The 18,119-nt window shown below is 42.8% G+C and overlaps 1 protein-coding gene across 3 annotated transcripts; it reads right to left on the bottom strand.

Annotated features, from left to right (window-relative positions):
• Window positions 1-500: 500 nt before the first annotated feature.
• LOC119018385 (src substrate protein p85-like) lies at window positions 501-17,635 on the bottom strand. Of its 3 annotated transcripts, none has more exons than XM_037096004.1 (16): window positions 17,487-17,635; window positions 15,442-15,542; window positions 15,271-15,344; window positions 15,042-15,171; window positions 13,146-13,256; window positions 12,905-12,959; window positions 11,497-11,607; window positions 10,532-10,642; window positions 8,822-8,932; window positions 6,976-7,086; window positions 5,076-5,131; window positions 4,928-4,997; window positions 4,603-4,838; window positions 3,422-3,566; window positions 2,818-2,886; window positions 501-2,488 (listed from the first exon to the last, which is right to left on the bottom strand). In XM_037096004.1, the coding sequence occupies exons 2-16, from the start codon at window positions 15,523-15,525 to the stop codon at window positions 2,352-2,354; spliced, it is 1,611 nt and encodes a 536-aa protein (XP_036951899.1). In that variant the 5' UTR covers window positions 15,526-15,542; window positions 17,487-17,635; the 3' UTR covers window positions 501-2,351. The 3 variants fall into 3 exon arrangements, with proteins under 3 accessions (XP_036951899.1, XP_036951900.1, XP_036951901.1); XM_037096005.1 differs by lacking the exon at window positions 17,487-17,635 and adding an exon at window positions 17,193-17,326; XM_037096006.1 differs by lacking the exon at window positions 6,976-7,086 and having other exon boundaries at window positions 17,487-17,633.
• Between the last annotated feature and the right edge of the window lie 484 nt (window positions 17,636-18,119).

The raw sequence follows: 18,119 nt of genomic DNA, 5'->3' as shown, positions 1-18,119 counted from the left end.
TAATATTAAAACGGGTAAAATATTGAAGTAAGTTTAGTATCAAAAATAAAAGTATTGACATGACATGGAGAGTAAATACATGAAATGTCTTCTGTTCCACGCTCAGATGTTCACTTGTTTTTCCTTTTAAGAGAAATAATAATTTCATTGACACTGCGCAGAAAAGAATCGACAGATAAAAACAAATAAAGAGTCCAGGAAAACTATTAAATTATGAAAGATCCTGGGATAAAAAAAAGGAATATTCAAATTAAAATGATAAAAAGTTTTAAGAATATAAAAAATATTTAAAAGTTGCAAATTATGTCACCGGTCTGATTCCTAATGTTAATAAATGAAGCTCAGTTTGATAAGCAGTGTAATTTCTTGGTGAGAAAAGTTTAGCTCAATGTTTTTATAGATGTTGAAGGTTCATCTGTAATTCAAGAAATCACGGCTTGACAAAAACATCCACAATTCTGCTGACGATCAGCTGGAGGAACATAAAACAAGACGTCAGCTCATCGTTCATAGTTTATTTATTGAAACTAAAAAAAAAGAACAAGCAGGTAATGATGTGACTCAAGCCAACAGAGGTACAGATAAAAATAATGCATTTGAAAAGGTCACTTTTTTATTATAAAACCCCAAAGATGGATTTAATGAAAGCCCTCACACACACACACACACACACACACACACTCTCTCTCTCTCAAACACACACTGTTTAAGCTACACTACTGCGATCCACAGACGAGCTGCCGTCTGGTAGAAATAATTAATTAGTGTTTGGAGAATTCACCACAGCGTCTTCCCTCAACAGCAGCCTGCTGTCCGTCTCTGCAGGCCGAGAAATCAAACCCATTTATAAAGGTCACTCACTCGTTTGGTCGTGATGAGGATGTTCGCTCAACATTTTATGACACAAAAAAAAAAACTCTCCGAGCATTCACGGCAGAAAGACACAAATACACATCCACAGAAATCCACAGCGACGGGGGACAAAAATATGTTTTCAAATCTCTTATTTGTCAAAGCGTCATAAATCAGATCTCTCTGTACATGATCCTAACATGATTAAAATAATACTATGAGCTGTAGTGCTTTTGTTTAGCTTGCAATTTGCCACAGTGGAGATAAAGTCTTTGATATTATGGCCCCGTTATTCTGCGAACAATTTAAACATCAGTAAAGGAGCAAACCTGATTATTGATCATTTATCAAATCAACCTTAAGACCGATGCGAGCACTCAGGAAAAGAATTCGCACGACGATTTAAAGTCTAATGGACGTTCAGTTTCCCACTGAGAATCGAGGGGAATTTAAACTTGACGGACCAGGAAGCAAAAAGAGGTTCATCAGCTTTTTGGTCCAGACTCGCTGCACTGAAAGTATTTATCTATCCATCAATATACATTATAATCCAAAGTTTAAACTCCCCTGCTGACATTAAGGTTGAGCTACGTCGCAGTGAGCACCCTGAGACCAGCGCACAAGACTTGTTTGAGACACTAGTTCAGCTCGTTGCTGTCATTACTCTGGTCTTTGGTGAGAATTAAAGAAGCAGCGATACCTGATCAACACCATGTGAGCTCTAATATTGTTTCTGTAAAAACTAAAAGCTTCAAAATGTAACACAGGAGTCAGCTGAGGCCTGAACAGCCACGTTGCACTCTGCAGCTTCAACTAATACAAAGAAATATGTCTGCCTGTTTTTAAAGGAGCTTTATGTAAGAACTCTAGTTTAAAACATGCCGAAAATGATCAACAGAATATGGAGAAATAACTTGAAGCTTCATGCCTTGTGCTGCAGAGATAGCTACAGAAGTTAGCATGCTAACCAGCTAGCTTTGGTCCATCCTGTCTCATGACGGCGTCTTTTACCCACCTGTGTTCTGCAGCAAAGACGAAGTGTGGAAAGTAAACAGAGGCTGATGCAGCGATAGCTTAAAGGGGGCTGATAATATCATTACTTATGGTGTTAATATTTGAGTTAGATGGAAGAAAGTCCAGTTAGTTTGGAGTCTGAATTTAGCAGGTGGCACATTCTTACATATAGCACCTTTAAGCCCAGACAATGAGTTCTGTTTCTTCTCTTGGTATTGAATCACTCTTCTACAACTCATCCTGTTCTCTGCTGCACACAGGGAAACAAACTTGGACTCTGTAGCAACGGGATGGAAGAAAGGAGCAACAGAAGGCGAGCTGGGAGACCTGAGGACGTCTCGCAGTGTCAAAGCAGATGAGGTGAACAGAGAAAAGACCAAAGAGTGGAAAGGAAAGAAGAGAAGAAGATTCATCTCCTCCCTCGTTTTTTTTTTTCTTTTTTTTTGCACAAGGACGGGGACACAGGTCGTCTCAGCGCGGCGTCATCATTGTCGAACCTCCACGTAGTTGGCTGGGAAAAGGCCGTAGGCGCCTCTGCACACGCCTCGCCACCAGCCCTCGTCGATCATCTCGATGTTGGTGATGATGTCATCGGGGTCGAAGGATATCTCGTCGTCGCCGGCTGAAACGTGAGAAGACAAAGAGGTGACGAAGGAGCGTGAGGTGTTTATAGAGCTGAAGGGATTTCTCCAGTTCATGTCATGGATTTTCTTGGGGGGAAAAAAGGACCCTGAAGCTGAACTTCAGAAATTCATAACCTGAAAAAGTATTTGAACTTTTACATACAAAGATGTTATATTCCTCCTTCATTTGTTTAACAGTTTTAAATTTGTACTCTTCGTTGGCTGTGATGTTACATTCAGTAGATTTTTGTTCTGTGTTGATTTTAAGGTTTTCTAATAGTTGGTCATGTGGTGAACGAGAGGAAGGGAGCGAGCGCTTCAGCCTCACCTGCTTGGTAGTCATACAGAGCCACCGCCGTCACCCCGAGGTCCTCGCCGTAATCGTACTGCTGCCCGTCTGCAAGAGAACGACTGCCAGTAAAGACTCGACAGACTGACTGTCAGGTTGGTGCGAAGTCATTGATCTCACAGGATCGTTTCTATGAGATATAATTTCAATCTTTTCTTCAATTTTGGGTGCCGGTGTTCTGTGTGTTTCCCCGGTACATTAAGCCAAATCTAATGCAGTCTAATACAACAGTCCTGCAGGAAGTCATCCATGTAGTTATAATGTTCAGTTACTGTTGAAGCATCATTCATGTTGCAGCTCATCTTCAGGATTTATTCCAGGACTGTTGTCTCACTCTGCGTTACTTTCACTAGTTGTACCAAATAAACTGAGTGTAAATTTAAATAAACATTTTTTGTTTAACTGTATTCCTGAAATCTGTCCTGTGAGCTTTTCTGTAAACTTTGAAGAGAAATCTCTGATGATGTCAGCAGGTGTACAGCTGGAATGATTAACTGATCAATCTACTCCATAATTAACCCTGACGAGTTAATTCATCAATCGGAAATCAATTAATCGGTCACACATGAAAGCAGGGCATCACCTCCTGCTGTGGTCTCTGCGGGGGTCTGGTACAGGTCCTGGTCCTGGTCCTGGTCCTCCTGCTGAGCGTACTGGGTCTGTGGCTCCGGCTCGTACAGCGGCTCTCCGTTCTCCTCGGCAGCGTCGTGCGACACGTCCTCTGCGTTCTGACGAGACAAACACAATCTGTTTCAGGGACGTCGTCTGATGATCATCAACACAGACGGAACAGAATAAACTTTACATGTTAATCAGTTCACAGATTCACTTTATTACCAGCTTAGTTTAAACACCAATAAGTGAAGAACTGAGAACTGATGATGCATCAAGAGACTGAGGAGCAGGTAACATGTTGTATATTAACATATTGAAACAGGAGGACAGACTTTATATATTGTCCTTTATCTCATTATTTAGATGTAACGGTTATCAAAGACGGAGCTTTAATTTTATACTTACTGTGTTTTATAATATTTGGAATTACTGTAAAGTGCAGGGAGGAGAACTGTAGATAAATTAATCAGATTTCATTTTTATACTGTTGGTTTGTGAACTGGATCAGTGAACAGTGTTTGTCTGGTGTCACCTGCAGCGATCAGACAGGAAATAAAATGTTCATCCTGTCATCACGAGTCAGACGTTAACATTAACCCCCGACTAATGTTTCATTATTCTACTACAGGTTTTATGTTTCATCAAACTGCAATAATCATCCAATAATGTTGGCAGTTAACTTGTCATTTCACCTGTTTTCATTAATGCTTCTATGACAAGTCTTGGAGAATAAAATTCTTTGCACCTTTACCTGAAATCTATATTCTGTAGCTTTAAGCCAACAGCACAGATGTGTAGTAGAAGTGTTCTTGTGTTCTTGAGTCCAGTTCAGTCATTTTTAAGCATTTTCAAGCTTTTTCAGCACCTTACAGCTATGATAATGTACACACTATGTATATACGTACATACTTCAAATACTTATTCTACGTCATCACATTAAATCAAACGTTATTGCGCTACAAACAACAAAAATTATGTCTTGTGATGTTCTACAGAATGGTGACAAACAGAAAAATATGAAGAAAAAAAAACCTGGAACCTGGCTGAGCTGATCACTTTAACAAGCGATTTATTTGAGGAGTTTCAAAAACTGATAATCCAAAATTCAGCACTTGTGTGGGCCGTGCTGTGACACCCAGCACGACTCACCTGGAATGTCGCTGCCGCAGCTGGCTGGACTGCAGGAGTGGGACTGGGACTGGCAGCAGGGACGGGAGAGGGGGCCTTGGCCGTCTCTTCGATTTTACGGCGCGCCTCCTCTTGCTCCTGCTTCTCCTTGGCCTGTCGACGTGCTCGCTCCTCCTCGGCCCTCTTCCTGTCCTCCTCCTCCTTCTGCTTGGCGATGTTCTCGAAGCGAGCCTTGATGCTTCCTGTGCTGCTGCCGGCTGATGAGTGGAGAGTCAGAGGATAAAGAAATGAGTTCACACGTCACTTTAAACTCCGATGGAAACACAGCTGATGTTCACAAACTCACCAGCCTCCACAGGTTTGGTTTTCTGGTAAGAGGAGGTCGGCTTCTCCACCTCATCAAAGGTCCCGGCACTCTGTCGAGACCGGAGACAAAGATGTGACGAAGCTCTACACATCATTACACACATTCAAACACATGAAACACTCCTTACCTTATCCATGCGATCATTCTGGACTCCAAACTTCCCTCCAAATCCTTTAGAATAATCTGGTAAGAAACAGGAGAAAAGAACATTTTAGGTTTCTGTTTCACATGAATGACTCAACCACAGTCGGGATCATCAGAACCTGTTTCCAACAGCGTTGAACCTTCAAGCTTCTGTATCTGAAGCTTGAAGGTCCGCTGACGTTCAGATGAAGCGGACCGTGGCTGGTTTCAGGAACTGATAGACTGAACTGAGACGAGCTGCTGGGGGCTGATGAGCTCATGCAGACCTGTAGAGAGGAGGAACAAAATAAACTGAGTGCAGACAGAGACAGCAGGAGGACGGACAGGAGAGTCTGAACATAACAGAAGGCAGACGCATGGGGTGAAGCAGCCATCTTGGCTCAATCTCTGCTTGAAGATCAGCCACGTCTGTGAGCTCACAGCAGGAAGCCGCTGTGGCCGGACGACTTCATGCACAAAACAAATGCAGAAGCAAACAAACAGCTTCACGGCAGCTCCAAACAGCAGGGGAGGGGATCAGGGCCGAGGTGATGGACAGTCAAAGATAAATACTGCTCCATCAGTAACGTATTGGGCCACAGGAGGACCTCGACATGCCTGCAGCTACCTGCTGTGTGGCACAATGATTAACATCACCTGAACCAAAACAGAAGCTGTTTGCAGCAGGGAGCGATCTGCGCATTGTTACAAATAAATACATAATAAGAGCGAAAAAAAAAGGCCGGGAACAGAAAGTTACCACACCTGAGCAGCACAGAAGAACACAGAAACACTACAGACTGACTGTGACCCGTCAACAGGGATCATCGAGACTGAAGTTAACACAAGTCAAATAAAAACTGAGTTCTCTCCAATTCAAAAAGGAAAAAGAGACACTTCACCCAAATAACAGCAAACATTTTCCCAACTCACTCTGGTGACATTTTTATAATTTCTATTATTCTATTATTATTATTGTTACATTTATGTGTTGTTGTTTGCTCATTCTGTACTGTGTTGCTTTGTCATCAGCTTTACTAACAGCAACATCTCACTGCTGGTTCTGTGGAAACTCAAGATTTTATTCAACTCACAATCACTTTCATTTTTCAATCAACCTGTTGATTATTTGCTCAACTGCCAAGTCGAGGCCAGAAACCAGAAAATATTTCACAGTTAAGAAGCCGGGATCTAAAAATGTCTCAAACTGATTCATCGGTTATCAAAAATAGTTGGTCATTAATTTAAAAGAGAACCACTTATTGTTTAACTGTAGCAGCTCTGACCTGAAGTCTGTGTTTTCTTTAATCTGTCGTCTGAGAGGTTAATGAGGTCTCTAAAGTTAACATCAAAGTGTTATTATTACATATTAAAACAGCAAACAAACATCTAGGATGAAGAACAATGAACATTAAATGATTTATAAGCTGATGCAGGAGTTTTCTACCTGGTTAGTTACTGTAAACAAACATTATGATTGGTTCACAGCCTTGTGGTGTGTTTCCAATGTCGAGTATGAACTTTGATCCTCAGCTTTGAATTTTACAACATAAGTCATGGCTTGTTCTGATTGGTCGAGACATTTTTCTATCAAACAAAATCTCATCCACCTCCAGCGAGCGCGAGGCAGAAGTTTCAGCGAGATGCCACCAGAGGACAGGTGAGTGTCGTCAGCTGGGTGAATGAGCTCGTCTACAGTGTTCACAGTAACTGGTTGGTGCTGCAGAGGTGGAGGGTGTCTGACAGGGAGCAGGTCCTTCACTTAAAAAGGAAAACAGCCATTGCTGAGGATGAGGATGAGGAGGAGGAGGAAGGAGGGAGTGAAGGACGGAGTGTCAGGATTGTGGAGGAGGGGGACTGGGATGGGAGGTGGGGTAGGTGGTTGTGTTCTGGAGTATCTGTGCCTTTCTGGGACTCGTGCTTGGCCAGGCTCTCCTTGTGCTCATAGCCCAGGGCACACTGGTCCTGCTTCTCCACCTCTACCCCATACCGCCCTCCAAACCCACGCTTATAGTCTGCAACACAACACAAACACACACACACACACGCATATGTGTGGACAGATAAACACAAACACACACACACACACATAAAAAGACAAACATATAGAGACAATGACACACTGGGCAGGTTCAGTGACATGAAGGAGACGCGTCGTGGTTCTTTGCTCTACTTCACATGATGTTGAATTTTTGGGCTCTTCCTCAACATGATCGAACACAGAGCTTCTTCACGGCCTCTCTGTACCGGCTCTCTTCATCTGGCTCATTTCTTTACCCACATCCTCTTTTGACATTTGCTGACAGTTAGTGACCGGATGCTTTGCTGTGTTTGTCGTCCTAATCCCCATAATCTGACAAACCCTGAGCCCTTGTGGACTAAACCGTGTAAAAATGGTACAAAAAGTAACTGGACAGCAGTTTGTGACATTTCACTTTCCATTTGTGAGTTTAGGACTTTTCATTTTACATTTTAAAACATACAAAAAACAGAAAAACACTTTGGTCAATCACTTTGGTAATCGAGTATTTAATTGATAATTCTGGCAAGTAAGTGATAAAGTAGTTTTCATTAAATCACTTTTGCTCTAAGTGCAATAGTAACATCCAGATGATAAAGTAAGACAGACTTTTTAAATCAACAAACAACTGGATTCCTTTTTTATCTTAAATTGTAAAATCTGTCACTGCAGCGGTTCAGCAGGAGAGACGTGATCGTGATCATCAGCATCAGAGCTCATCATCATTACTGTAATTCATTTGTTTAACACCGCGAGTGCGTTGTGCAACAGAAATGCTCATCGGTGCTACACGGCGTGCTGTAACAGTAACCTGGAATCCTTTCAGCTCTGATAGAAACTGTGATTTATGGGAAATTCCTTCAGATAAACGACCTGCGGCTCATTTCTTCTCTCTCAAAACTGAATCAAAATGTATTTTTTCCTCGTCGCGTCACTTCTCTGAAAGCACACTGTGTTCAGTCACTGCACAAACTGACCTTTGCTGTCTGATAACGAGCTACAGGAAGTTAGAAAGTTGCAGAGCTCACTGTTCGACCTTCAGAGAGGCTTTCCTCAGCTTTAAGAATGATTTTAACAGGATAAAAGGCTTTTCTGTTTTAGATTTCAGATGCTGGTGAGACAGCAGTGTAACTTTATTATACCACCAGCATTATTTACGCTGAATGACAGCAGCTCCAGCAGACATGCAAATCTAAATCTGAGCTGTGGTTTCACTTCCTCAATCTGAACCGTTTCTCACCCACAGTTTGAGGAAGTCATCAACCTCTGAACAACCACATCCAAAGCCACAATCAGACCACATCAGAGCTGAAGCGCGGGGCCGAGGAGGAAGACGGGTTTTACAGCGAACACACACTGTTTGCTAAACTCAAAGCAGACAACTTATAAATGCTGAAGTTTGGTGGAAATTCCCCCCAAGTGGAGGGTTTGATGTGCTTCTTAAACGAGACAAATATCCAGTTTTTATTCATCTTCACCCATAAATTATAATACTTTTCTGACTTAATCCAATTTATTTACAACAGAGAAGACAAAGACTATTTCATCAAGTGGAGTATAGAACCAGACGAGCCTCAGCTGGTGGCGATTACTCTTTAACTGCAGTGGATTTTCCCCTGAACACTCAAACAATCAGATCTGACATCACCAGCCTGGAGGTTTGACTTTCTGTCCCTGTAACTGTAGATTTTTGCCTCGTCACTAAGAACCACAGAAATCAGAACCAGTACCTTTCTGGGACTCGTGGAGCTGCAGTTTCTCCTGGTGGTCCCATCCCAGCGCCGATTTATCCTGCCTGTCCGTCTGCACACCGAACTTCCCCCCGAAGCCTTTCACGTAGTCTGCAGACAAACAGAACACACAGAAGGATCAGACGTCAACACCTGAACATGTTTCTGGATCCTGATTTCATTGATAGTATCATCTCTATTGTTGTACCTCATCAGTGACATACTGACAATAACAATGTAGTAAATGTTTCTGGTAATTCTATTGTGAGACTGCTGACAGATAAAATAATATGGTTGAATCTTTGCAGCTCAGTTAGATCTGATTCTGATTCTGATGCGATGATTCATTGATTTTTATCTTGAAACATGTTTGTCTGTTACATTTCACTGTATTGAGCCTACAACTATGTCCTACAAAACTGTTACAGAGATTCATCTATATTATCAACTGAAAAATGGAGCCAATAATATGAAGACAAGTTGCTTCATTGACCAACAAGCACAGCATCTACAGAATGTGGCGGTATGCACCTTTAAAGAGAAGACCGTGAAGGAGGATGATGTGATTGTAATGTGTGATACTTGTTCCACAAGGATTCAGAGAGGGACAAAGTTTTGATACAAACCTTATTAGATCTGTGAAATGTTCAATCATCCATCTGTGCTCACTGCTATATTACTTTACACTGAGCATGAACCACAAGTTAGAAACGTCTTTTTAATAAATTGTTTATTATCTTATCAGTAATGACCACGAGAAACAGTTAATCACTGTTTATTGTAGCATCTGAAACAAATCCTCACCACTTCTTAGCAGCTGTGTTCCTTATGAACAGGTCGCGTTATCACTGGTGCATTAAAAAGTCTGGTTCTGTTATCAGAGCATGTGACCCGGTTATCATACATTACACATGCAAACGCAGCCCGGTGCATTGTGGGAACTGCTGAGGTCACCAGCGCCTTCGACGGCGGCCCGTATTTACAAGCTGCAGTTGGCCAACAGGCAGTAAAAGTCAGTCAGACAAGAAGCTACAGGTGAGGCAGCTCTGCTGTGCTGCAACAGAGTCCAGACGAGTCAGGACACACATGAAGGTGTGACTCAGTTCCTCCGGACACAGAAACGCTCCGATAACACATCAGCAGAGCGTTCAGAGATCAGAACTAACCACACCTAAATACAGACTAAAGCCAGGTGTCAGAACATGTCACACATTTAACTGACATTTTCAGTGGGAGTGAATGTTTATTTCCAGCCACTGCTGCTGGAGACTCTCCAGTCGAACCTGCAACAGCCGGAAACAAAGTAGAAACCTGACGGAAAGATGACTCCTCTGTCTGTTCTGTGTACTGAAGTGATGGACGACACATCAGGTCTGTGTGGAGTGAACACAACGTCTAATCTGCTGCTAATTTTGTCTCTTCAAATCATCTCGTAGTTATTTCAGTAAAACATTCGCTACGTAAAATCTCATTTCTCAATCTGTACATTAAGACTTTTCTGAAAAAGGTTTAAGAAAACCTGCAGTGAGCATTCAAACTTTTTTGTGATTGCTATCAAACTTTTCTAATGTCAAACTTACAAAAAATACATTGATGGAAACAGCGTGTATGTTCAATACACATCATCACTATGATGGAATATTAGATATCACAGCACATATAACACATTATACAGTGTGATGTGATGTGATGTGATGTGAAGACACCAACCTTTCTGTGACTCGTGCCTCTCAGTTTTGCCCTGGTACTCGAAGCCCACAGCGCTCTTGTCCACCTTGTCGGTCTCGACACCAAACTTGCCTCCGAAGCCCTTGGCATAATCTGCCGATGGCCGAAGCAGAGGAGGGAGAGGAAAACACAAAGTTAAGTCAGGAAGAGGTGGAACGGAGATAACCCATGACCCATCAGTCGGTCACCACCAAATACTTTTCTCCCCATGCAACGAATTCGACTTAATATAGATATAATATTCTGTATATTCATTGAGTCAATATAGTTTAACTAAAAAGGCTTAAAAGTTATATGTTTCTTCTGTCAACCTACATTTTACACAAGACATAAACTAAGAAATCATTATAATCCCTCTGAAGTTGAATATCTGCATTCTTAAGGAGAAAAAAAAAGAGACTAAGTGAACTGGAAGAAAACTGATGCCTTCACAACAAAAGGGCATGTTTAAAGGGAAAAAGAAAACTCTCCCCAGAGAACCAGCTGGTTCAGGCTGAAGCCACAGACGAGCAACTCTGAGCCAATCACCTGAAACCTGAGAGGAGGAGGAAGCAGGAACATGAAAGCAGAGTGTTTCAGAGAGGAAATGGCCTCCTACGTCTTGTAAGACTTCAGAGACATTAACGTCCTCTGAGGCAGACGAAGTGTGTGTGTGTCATATCTTACACACAATGTATAAAAAAGTTTTATTTAACACTGAGACAAACAAACATCACGGTCACACACGCAACTGAGGGTTTAAAAAACAAAAAAACAAAGCTGCGTTCGCAACCTTACACAAGCAGGCTGAGGAATGAAGGAAGAGGAAGAAATGCAAAATAACATGATCTGTCAGGACCTGCACTCAGCTGTGTGTGTGTGTGTGTGTGTGTCTCCATTATCCACACTTCTCCATACCCTCCGGGTGGGTTAATGGGATTTCTGCATGTCAGGAGATCTAAACAAACCTTTCTGGGACTCGTGTTTCTCGGTTTTGCCCTGGTAATCGAAGCCCACTGCGCTCTGGTCGACACGATCTGCCTGCACGCCGTAACGCCCCCCAAACCCAGTGGCGTAGTCTACACAGCAAAGCAAGGGGGGGCAAGGGTCAAAGGTCAGGGTGAGGAAGCGATCACAAAGCAGCCCAATTCCAAAAAACCCCATAATATTTATCAAATGTCAGCTGTCATCTTCATCACAAACCTCTGTTATGCTATTCTTAAATCCTGTTCACCCCAAAAACAATAATACATTTATTTATACACTGGGATCATTTTGTTGACGTGGGGATCTCAGACGTAGAGATCCTCACGTCCTCTCCTATATCATGGGGCTAGAAGGCATGTGATGGACTATCATTTGATTCCATCCAGCTCAAATATACTGGAGAGAAAGCAAACCAGTCCCAGGCCCATAACTCCAAAACACACCAGAAGGATCTAGATGAATGCATTTTTCATTTCTGGGATGAACGGTCCCTTTAAAGAGACATACTTTGACTTAGAAAGACAAATATCTGATGTTCCTTAGCGACACTACTGAGGAACCATTGGAATTGGGCAAATGTGCAGCACTCCTGTGCAGGAAACTGTGGAGGGGATGAAGCAACACAAAGGTGATGACAGTATGAGATCGCAGCTTCAAATACCAAAAGCCAAGAAGCCAAAGTGGACTCGCTGTTCACACTGTGCACAGTGCAGAGTGTAAGTGTTATGAGTAGTTATGTTTCAGCTGTATTCCATCTCATCAGATATATATCAGACTGTTGAATTTTAGCTTTAATCTGTTTATTTCTTCATGTAGAAAGCACAGCTCCATTTACATCCTCACTGAGAGGCAGAAGGGAAACAATCCAACCCTGCTGATGATTATTTACAGCTCAACATGAAAACTTTCACCTTTTTATCAGTTTAAATGCATTAAAGTATTAAAAAGTAAAACATCTGACGACCATAACACTAACAAACTGCACTGTTAAGTATGGTATGGCAGAAAAGCAAATACAAAACAGCAGCTTCAGTAGCCAACAACATGAACACAGCTTCCAGCCGTGGCGTGTCTGTGCAGTGACATCCTGGCAGAGCTGAGATCAGCCAGCCTCTGATCAGACAACAGCAGCACACATGGTGCAGCTGGCCACCAGCCAGATGTTCATCAAACTGTTTGTGATCTAAAATGTGTCTCCTGCAGGCGATTTAGAAAGCTAATCAAAACCCAACAGGTTAATAAAATTTATTTCTAATGTGTCAGCTGAATGAGGAGGTTAGCTCCATGTCCTGGATTACTGCCGACGTATATTCATTCAGAGAAGTCTGACAAACATTATACAGGTGATCTCTGAAGCAAACGCGCAAGAAATCAAGTTTGTGACGTCACCTTTCTGCGAAGCGTGTTTCTCCGTCTTCCCAGCATACTCGAAGCCAACAGCTGACTGGATGAGAGAGGAAGAGTCAGCACAATCATCATAACACACTGCAATGATTAGGAACAGCTTCTGGAACAGTCTCAGTCCAGCTGCGTGTTGCTTCTTTAACATTTAATGCATCAACAGAAGACGTGTTTGAAATCAGTGATACATGTTGTTGTTACTGTGAGTTGTGGACAGGACAGGAAGTACCTGGTCAACACGGTCAGCCTGCACTCCAAACTTCCCTCCAAAGCCCTTGGAGGTATCCGTCTGGGAGCAGTGCTTGGACAACTTGCTCTGATAGTCGTGACCCACAGCAGACTGTCAGCAAACACACAGAAAAAACACACAACTTCAGGACACAAAAAAGAGCAGCGAGGGAGCATCTGAGGAGGGGAAGGGTCAAGAAAAGAGCAACGCAGCTGGAAACACGGCCAGCGGTTGGTAGTGGCGACCCCTGACTCATCACAGTGTGGTGTAAACACTGCCCGGTCATCACATTCACACTGCAGCGACCACACAGCCCAGAGAGAGAAAGGTGTGGATGGATGGAGCTGCTTGCCAGGAAAGATTATCGAGTGTGAAACGGTCACAACTGACTCAGCCTGTTCTCACATACACACACATGCACATGCACACACACACACACACAGAAACATTAGAGAACCCGCTGCAAAGGCTCAACGGACTTGCGGGTGATTTAGGTTTGTGAAAATGTTGGTTTCACAGATTTTTTAAAGAGAGCCCGCTTTGAAAAAATGAAAATCTACAACTGGGAGATGTTTTAGAATTACAGACCGGATCTAACAAGCTGGTTTATATTTAGAAACAGCTGCAGGAAAAGACCACAGCGACAGCAGAACTGGTTTCACACCTTAAAGAAAACAGCAGGATGAGATTTAATCTGTCCGTCTATGTATCAGCTATAGAGAACTCACTGTACCATAGTACAACTGTTTTCAGAATGAAGTGAACAGAAGGAACATTACATTAGACTCAAGGGCGCGGTGATGAACTGCTGCACACGTTATTGATCCAGAGATCAGTAACAGTTTTACAACCTAATACAACCTCATCTGGGAGAAATATCGGCGTCATTACACGACACTGAGGCTGCTGATGGTGTTGGATGAGGACAACAGAAAGTGATGAAATGCTTCATTATGAAACTCTGGCTTGTTAACAAACCAGTTTGTTGAGAACAGACATTTTGCTGCTTTCAGGTCTCACTTTCTAAAAACACACAAACTTGTATTAGATCAACAGACAGTTCACAGTGACTGCTGTGTACAGACACATCTTTAATTACCTCAGGCTGACGGGATCCTTCGTCAAATGTGGAATGAATAAATGATTTGGGATGTTCCCGTTTCAGGGGTGCAATTATGGGCCGGTTGTTTTCTTGCCAGGTAGACCAAGAAATCTTCATTAAAATCAAATAACTGAATGTTTTAAGTCATTCAGGATCAACAGGCTAATAAACAAGTGCCGTCGCTGCCCTTCAAGCTCACAACATGAACACATCTCCACCCTCGTGGAGTCACACAGTCAGCGTGAGGGTCAAAGGTGACGATATGTCAAAAAACTGGATTGACTGCTGGTATAAAATATTTATTCTGACCTGCTTGAGATAATTTTAGGTTTTTTTAAATGTAAAAAAAATGTTATCTGAAATGAATGTTGTCAATCACTTTAACATGTAGATATTCATTCTGGATCACTGTGAAAACTGTGAAAAAAATCTGCTAATAATTAATAAAATTTCCCTCGGCATGAATAAAGTATCTATCCATCCATCTAACTATCACCTTATTTTACATGACATATATGCGTTTTTGGAAACAAACTGTATCCGGCTATCTCACCACTTACTCAGTGACAAAAGAATTAAGGAACTGCAGCCTCACAAACTGACAGCAGAGATGTTACGAGCTGTTGTAATGCAACAGATCAACATCGGTGAAAGTCATCTCATCTGCTGATCGGCTGATGTCAGTCAACAATGACAATAAAGGTTGATACTGACATTCACCAACAGACCAGCGCGTCCTCAGTTATGACGCACAAAAACAAGTTTGTGTCGAGATACAAATCCACGTGTCTTACCTTGTCCATGCGGTCTTGCTGAACTCCAAATTTTCCTCCGTATCCATGCGAGGCTTTGGGCATGGTCTCCAGCTCCTTCTGCTTCAGGCTGGTGTGCTCCGTCGACACCGTCTCACGCAGACGGTGGATGCTGTGCGGAAGGAGGAGAGAGTCAGGTCCCACATTTTACATTTTAGCACTTTCTACGTTGACATTAATACCAGAGGAAAAAAATGATTTGCTCTCTCACTCTATGTGCTCCTGATGTCCTGAGCCCGACACCGTCTTGGCCCCCCAGCGCTGCTCCTTCTCCGATACGTCATTCTAGAAAAAACATGGCATTGAGGAGAATGAAGGATGGAGCTGAACTTTAGGAGTGCAGTGAGGAGAACTACAAGGGAAACAGACGAGTGAAACGTACCTCAAAGTCCGGGTCAGTCTCCCAGTCGTCACCCTCGTCATTTACAGCCACATTGACTGACTGTCCTGCTGCTGCCTTCCACATGTTTAGAGCAACTCACACTGAAACACAAAGAACATCGACTTCAGACAAACAGAATTCAAACAGGCAGAGAGATCAGATTCAATTCTTCAGGATGAATTCAGATCTCTTCAGTGGACTGTAAGTTTTAATGTTTACTGCAGTTTGTGTCCCAAAATAACAGCAATAATCACATGTAGACAATCCATTACTGGTTACAGTAACCACCAACTGAAGAGACATGAAGGCATGTGGCTAGAGCTGCAACTAGTGATTATTTTCATTGTTGGTCAATTCTTTTCCAGTTGTTCACTGCCACAGAGGAGGAAAGAAACCAGAAAATATTCAGATTAAAGAAGCCAGAATCATTTTGACTATTTCTCTTAAAAAAAACAAAACAAAACAAAACAAAAAAGACTCAAACCAATAACTACTTATGAAAATACTAAAGATTCGACCAAGAGAAGATGAACTGCTCGAGACTTGATCCAAATGACTGGAGTCACAAATCCTGCACCAACCTGTGGAGCCCAACAGATCCTGGATCTGTGAGGCTGAAGCCAACATCAGGAGGTAAAAGACTTCAACATCAATACACAACAATCCTTCAAATGTGGCTCAACTTAAGGGTCTAAAAAGGATTCAGTGCAGTGGAACAGTAACTTCACTGGGTTTAATGATCATAATTCAAACCCACATCTTTATCTGCATTTTAATCTCTAATACAAACAAAATAAAGTTTCCATCTTGGTGAACTTCTGAGGATTTACAGGCCGATGCAAATGGACCTGTGGCGGTCCAGTGTTCTGGTCCGGCTCTGAGTCAGAGACGCTGCACAGCTACATGATGTTTACGGTCCTGCTGGTTCTGGCTGATCTCCAGTCATCTGCCATCTGACTGGAACAAAAGCCTCCTGTACTAATCTTAATTCCTGACTCAGCACTGTGTGGTCAGTCCCCATCTGTGTTGAATCAGAGGGGGCAGGAGACGTGGCTCCATTCGCCCCAGGAGGAGGACCAGGAGGAAGACCAGGAGGGAAACCAGGAGGAAGACCAGGAGGGAAACCAGGAGGAGGACCAGGAGGGAGACCAGGAGGAAGACCAGGAGGGAAACCAGGAGGGAAACCAGGAGGAAGACCAGGAGGGAAACCAGGAGGGAAACCAGGAGGAAGACCAGGAGGGAGACCAGGAGGAAGACCAGGAGGGAAACCAGGAGGGAAACCAGGAGGAAGACCAGGAGGGAGACCAGGAGGAAGACCAGGAGGGAAACCAGGAGGGAAACCAGGAGGCGTCCTCAGACCAGGAAGCAGTCTGACAAGTCCCAAGCCTGTGTGTTACATGACTGAGGTGTCTCCTACAACACAACCACACCCTTCTGCTGCTCACATCCAAACTCTCTTTAGACTTTAAGTCTTTCGGAGGAGGAAAGCTTCAGTTATTCGGTGTTAATGAGTCTGATCCACTGGATCCACAGGATCCACAGGGAGCAGCGAGGAGAAGCCGAGTTACCCCGATGCGTTAACGTGATTTCCGTGAAGTTAGCTCGCCTGCCGTCGCCCCAGCTAACGTTAATGTCGGTTAGTTCGCTTCAATCAAAGTGGGTCAGGTCAAAGAATTAAAGACGATCATATGCGAGGATGAAACGCAGTTAATTAGACGGTTAAACTGACACAATTATCCGCCTTTTCTCACCCGCAGACAGGCTCTGGAGACTGGACGAACACCTCGGAGATGGATCTGTGGACACGGCGGGATGTGAAGATGAACGACTGCGTTTATTTCAGCTCCAGAGACAGAATAGTGCCCGTCTGTGTGTGTGTGTGTGTGTGTGTGCGTGCCTGGCTCTGGCATTTCCTGTTCCAGTTTTCCAGTTAGCTAGCATGCTAAAGCTAACATGCCTGCCGGACTGATTAACTGACTCAGCGCGCGCTCCGCGACACAGGTAGACATTTTCCCGACATCCCGCTCCGAGGTGTTCACACTCACCGTCCGACCACGAACACAGCTCCGACCCGCAGCCTCGACTCCGATTCTACGATCCCCCTGGTGGATGTTGAGCCCGTTCACACCTCCGGCTCTGATGGAGAAGCGGTTCTCTGGGCGCTGCTGGATCTCTCTCTCTCTCCGCGGCTCCTCTTCCGGCTCTCCCAGAATCCCGTCCTCCGCCAGCGCTGACGTCACGGGTGGGCGGGGTTTGTAAACAATAATAATTTAATTTAATGTAATTTAATTTAATTTAATGAAAGAAATATGTCTTTAAATTATCAGATAATAATAGAAATTATTTGATCAACATAGAAGTTATGGTCTCATTTTTGGGGGGGTAAAAATTAACTATGACATAACTAAACATCTAAATTGTGGGAAAAAAACATTGAGATTGAAATATTAATTATGAATTAATTTATGAATAATTATGGGTTAAAAAAATAGAAATTATGAAACAAAAAGTCATAATGACATTTAAAAAAACATATTTGGAGAAAAAGTCATACATATGAGACAAAGTCACAAAAAGATCAAAAAGTCATAATGAGATAAACAAAAAAAATCTAAGATAAAGTGATAAATATGCGACATAATGTCAAAGATTGATAAAATAAAATAAATTAAAATTAA

Source organism: Acanthopagrus latus, chromosome 4 (assembly GCF_904848185.1).
Source record: "Acanthopagrus latus isolate v.2019 chromosome 4, fAcaLat1.1, whole genome shotgun sequence".
Lineage (NCBI taxonomy): Eukaryota > Metazoa > Chordata > Actinopteri > Spariformes > Sparidae > Acanthopagrus > Acanthopagrus latus.
Note: the sequence above shows the minus strand (reverse complement) of the source record. Positions and strands in the feature narration are given on the sequence as shown.

What these genes read in the sequence shown, in the direction of transcription:
- LOC119018385 (XM_037096004.1), bottom strand. Translation starts at nt 15,525, where the DNA reads ATGTGGAAGGCAGCAGCAGGACAGTCAGTCAATGTGGCTGTAAATGAC. An exon ending in GAAACACGCTTCGCAGAAAG is followed by an intron (nt 11,608 to 12,904) that starts GTGACGTCACAA and finishes TTTGCTGTGTAG; the next exon opens with ACTACGCCACTGGGTTTGGG. An exon ending in TCTGTATGACTACCAAGCAG is followed by an intron (nt 2,489 to 2,817) that starts GTGAGGCTGAAG and finishes CTCACGTTTCAG; the next exon opens with CCGGCGACGACGAGATATCC.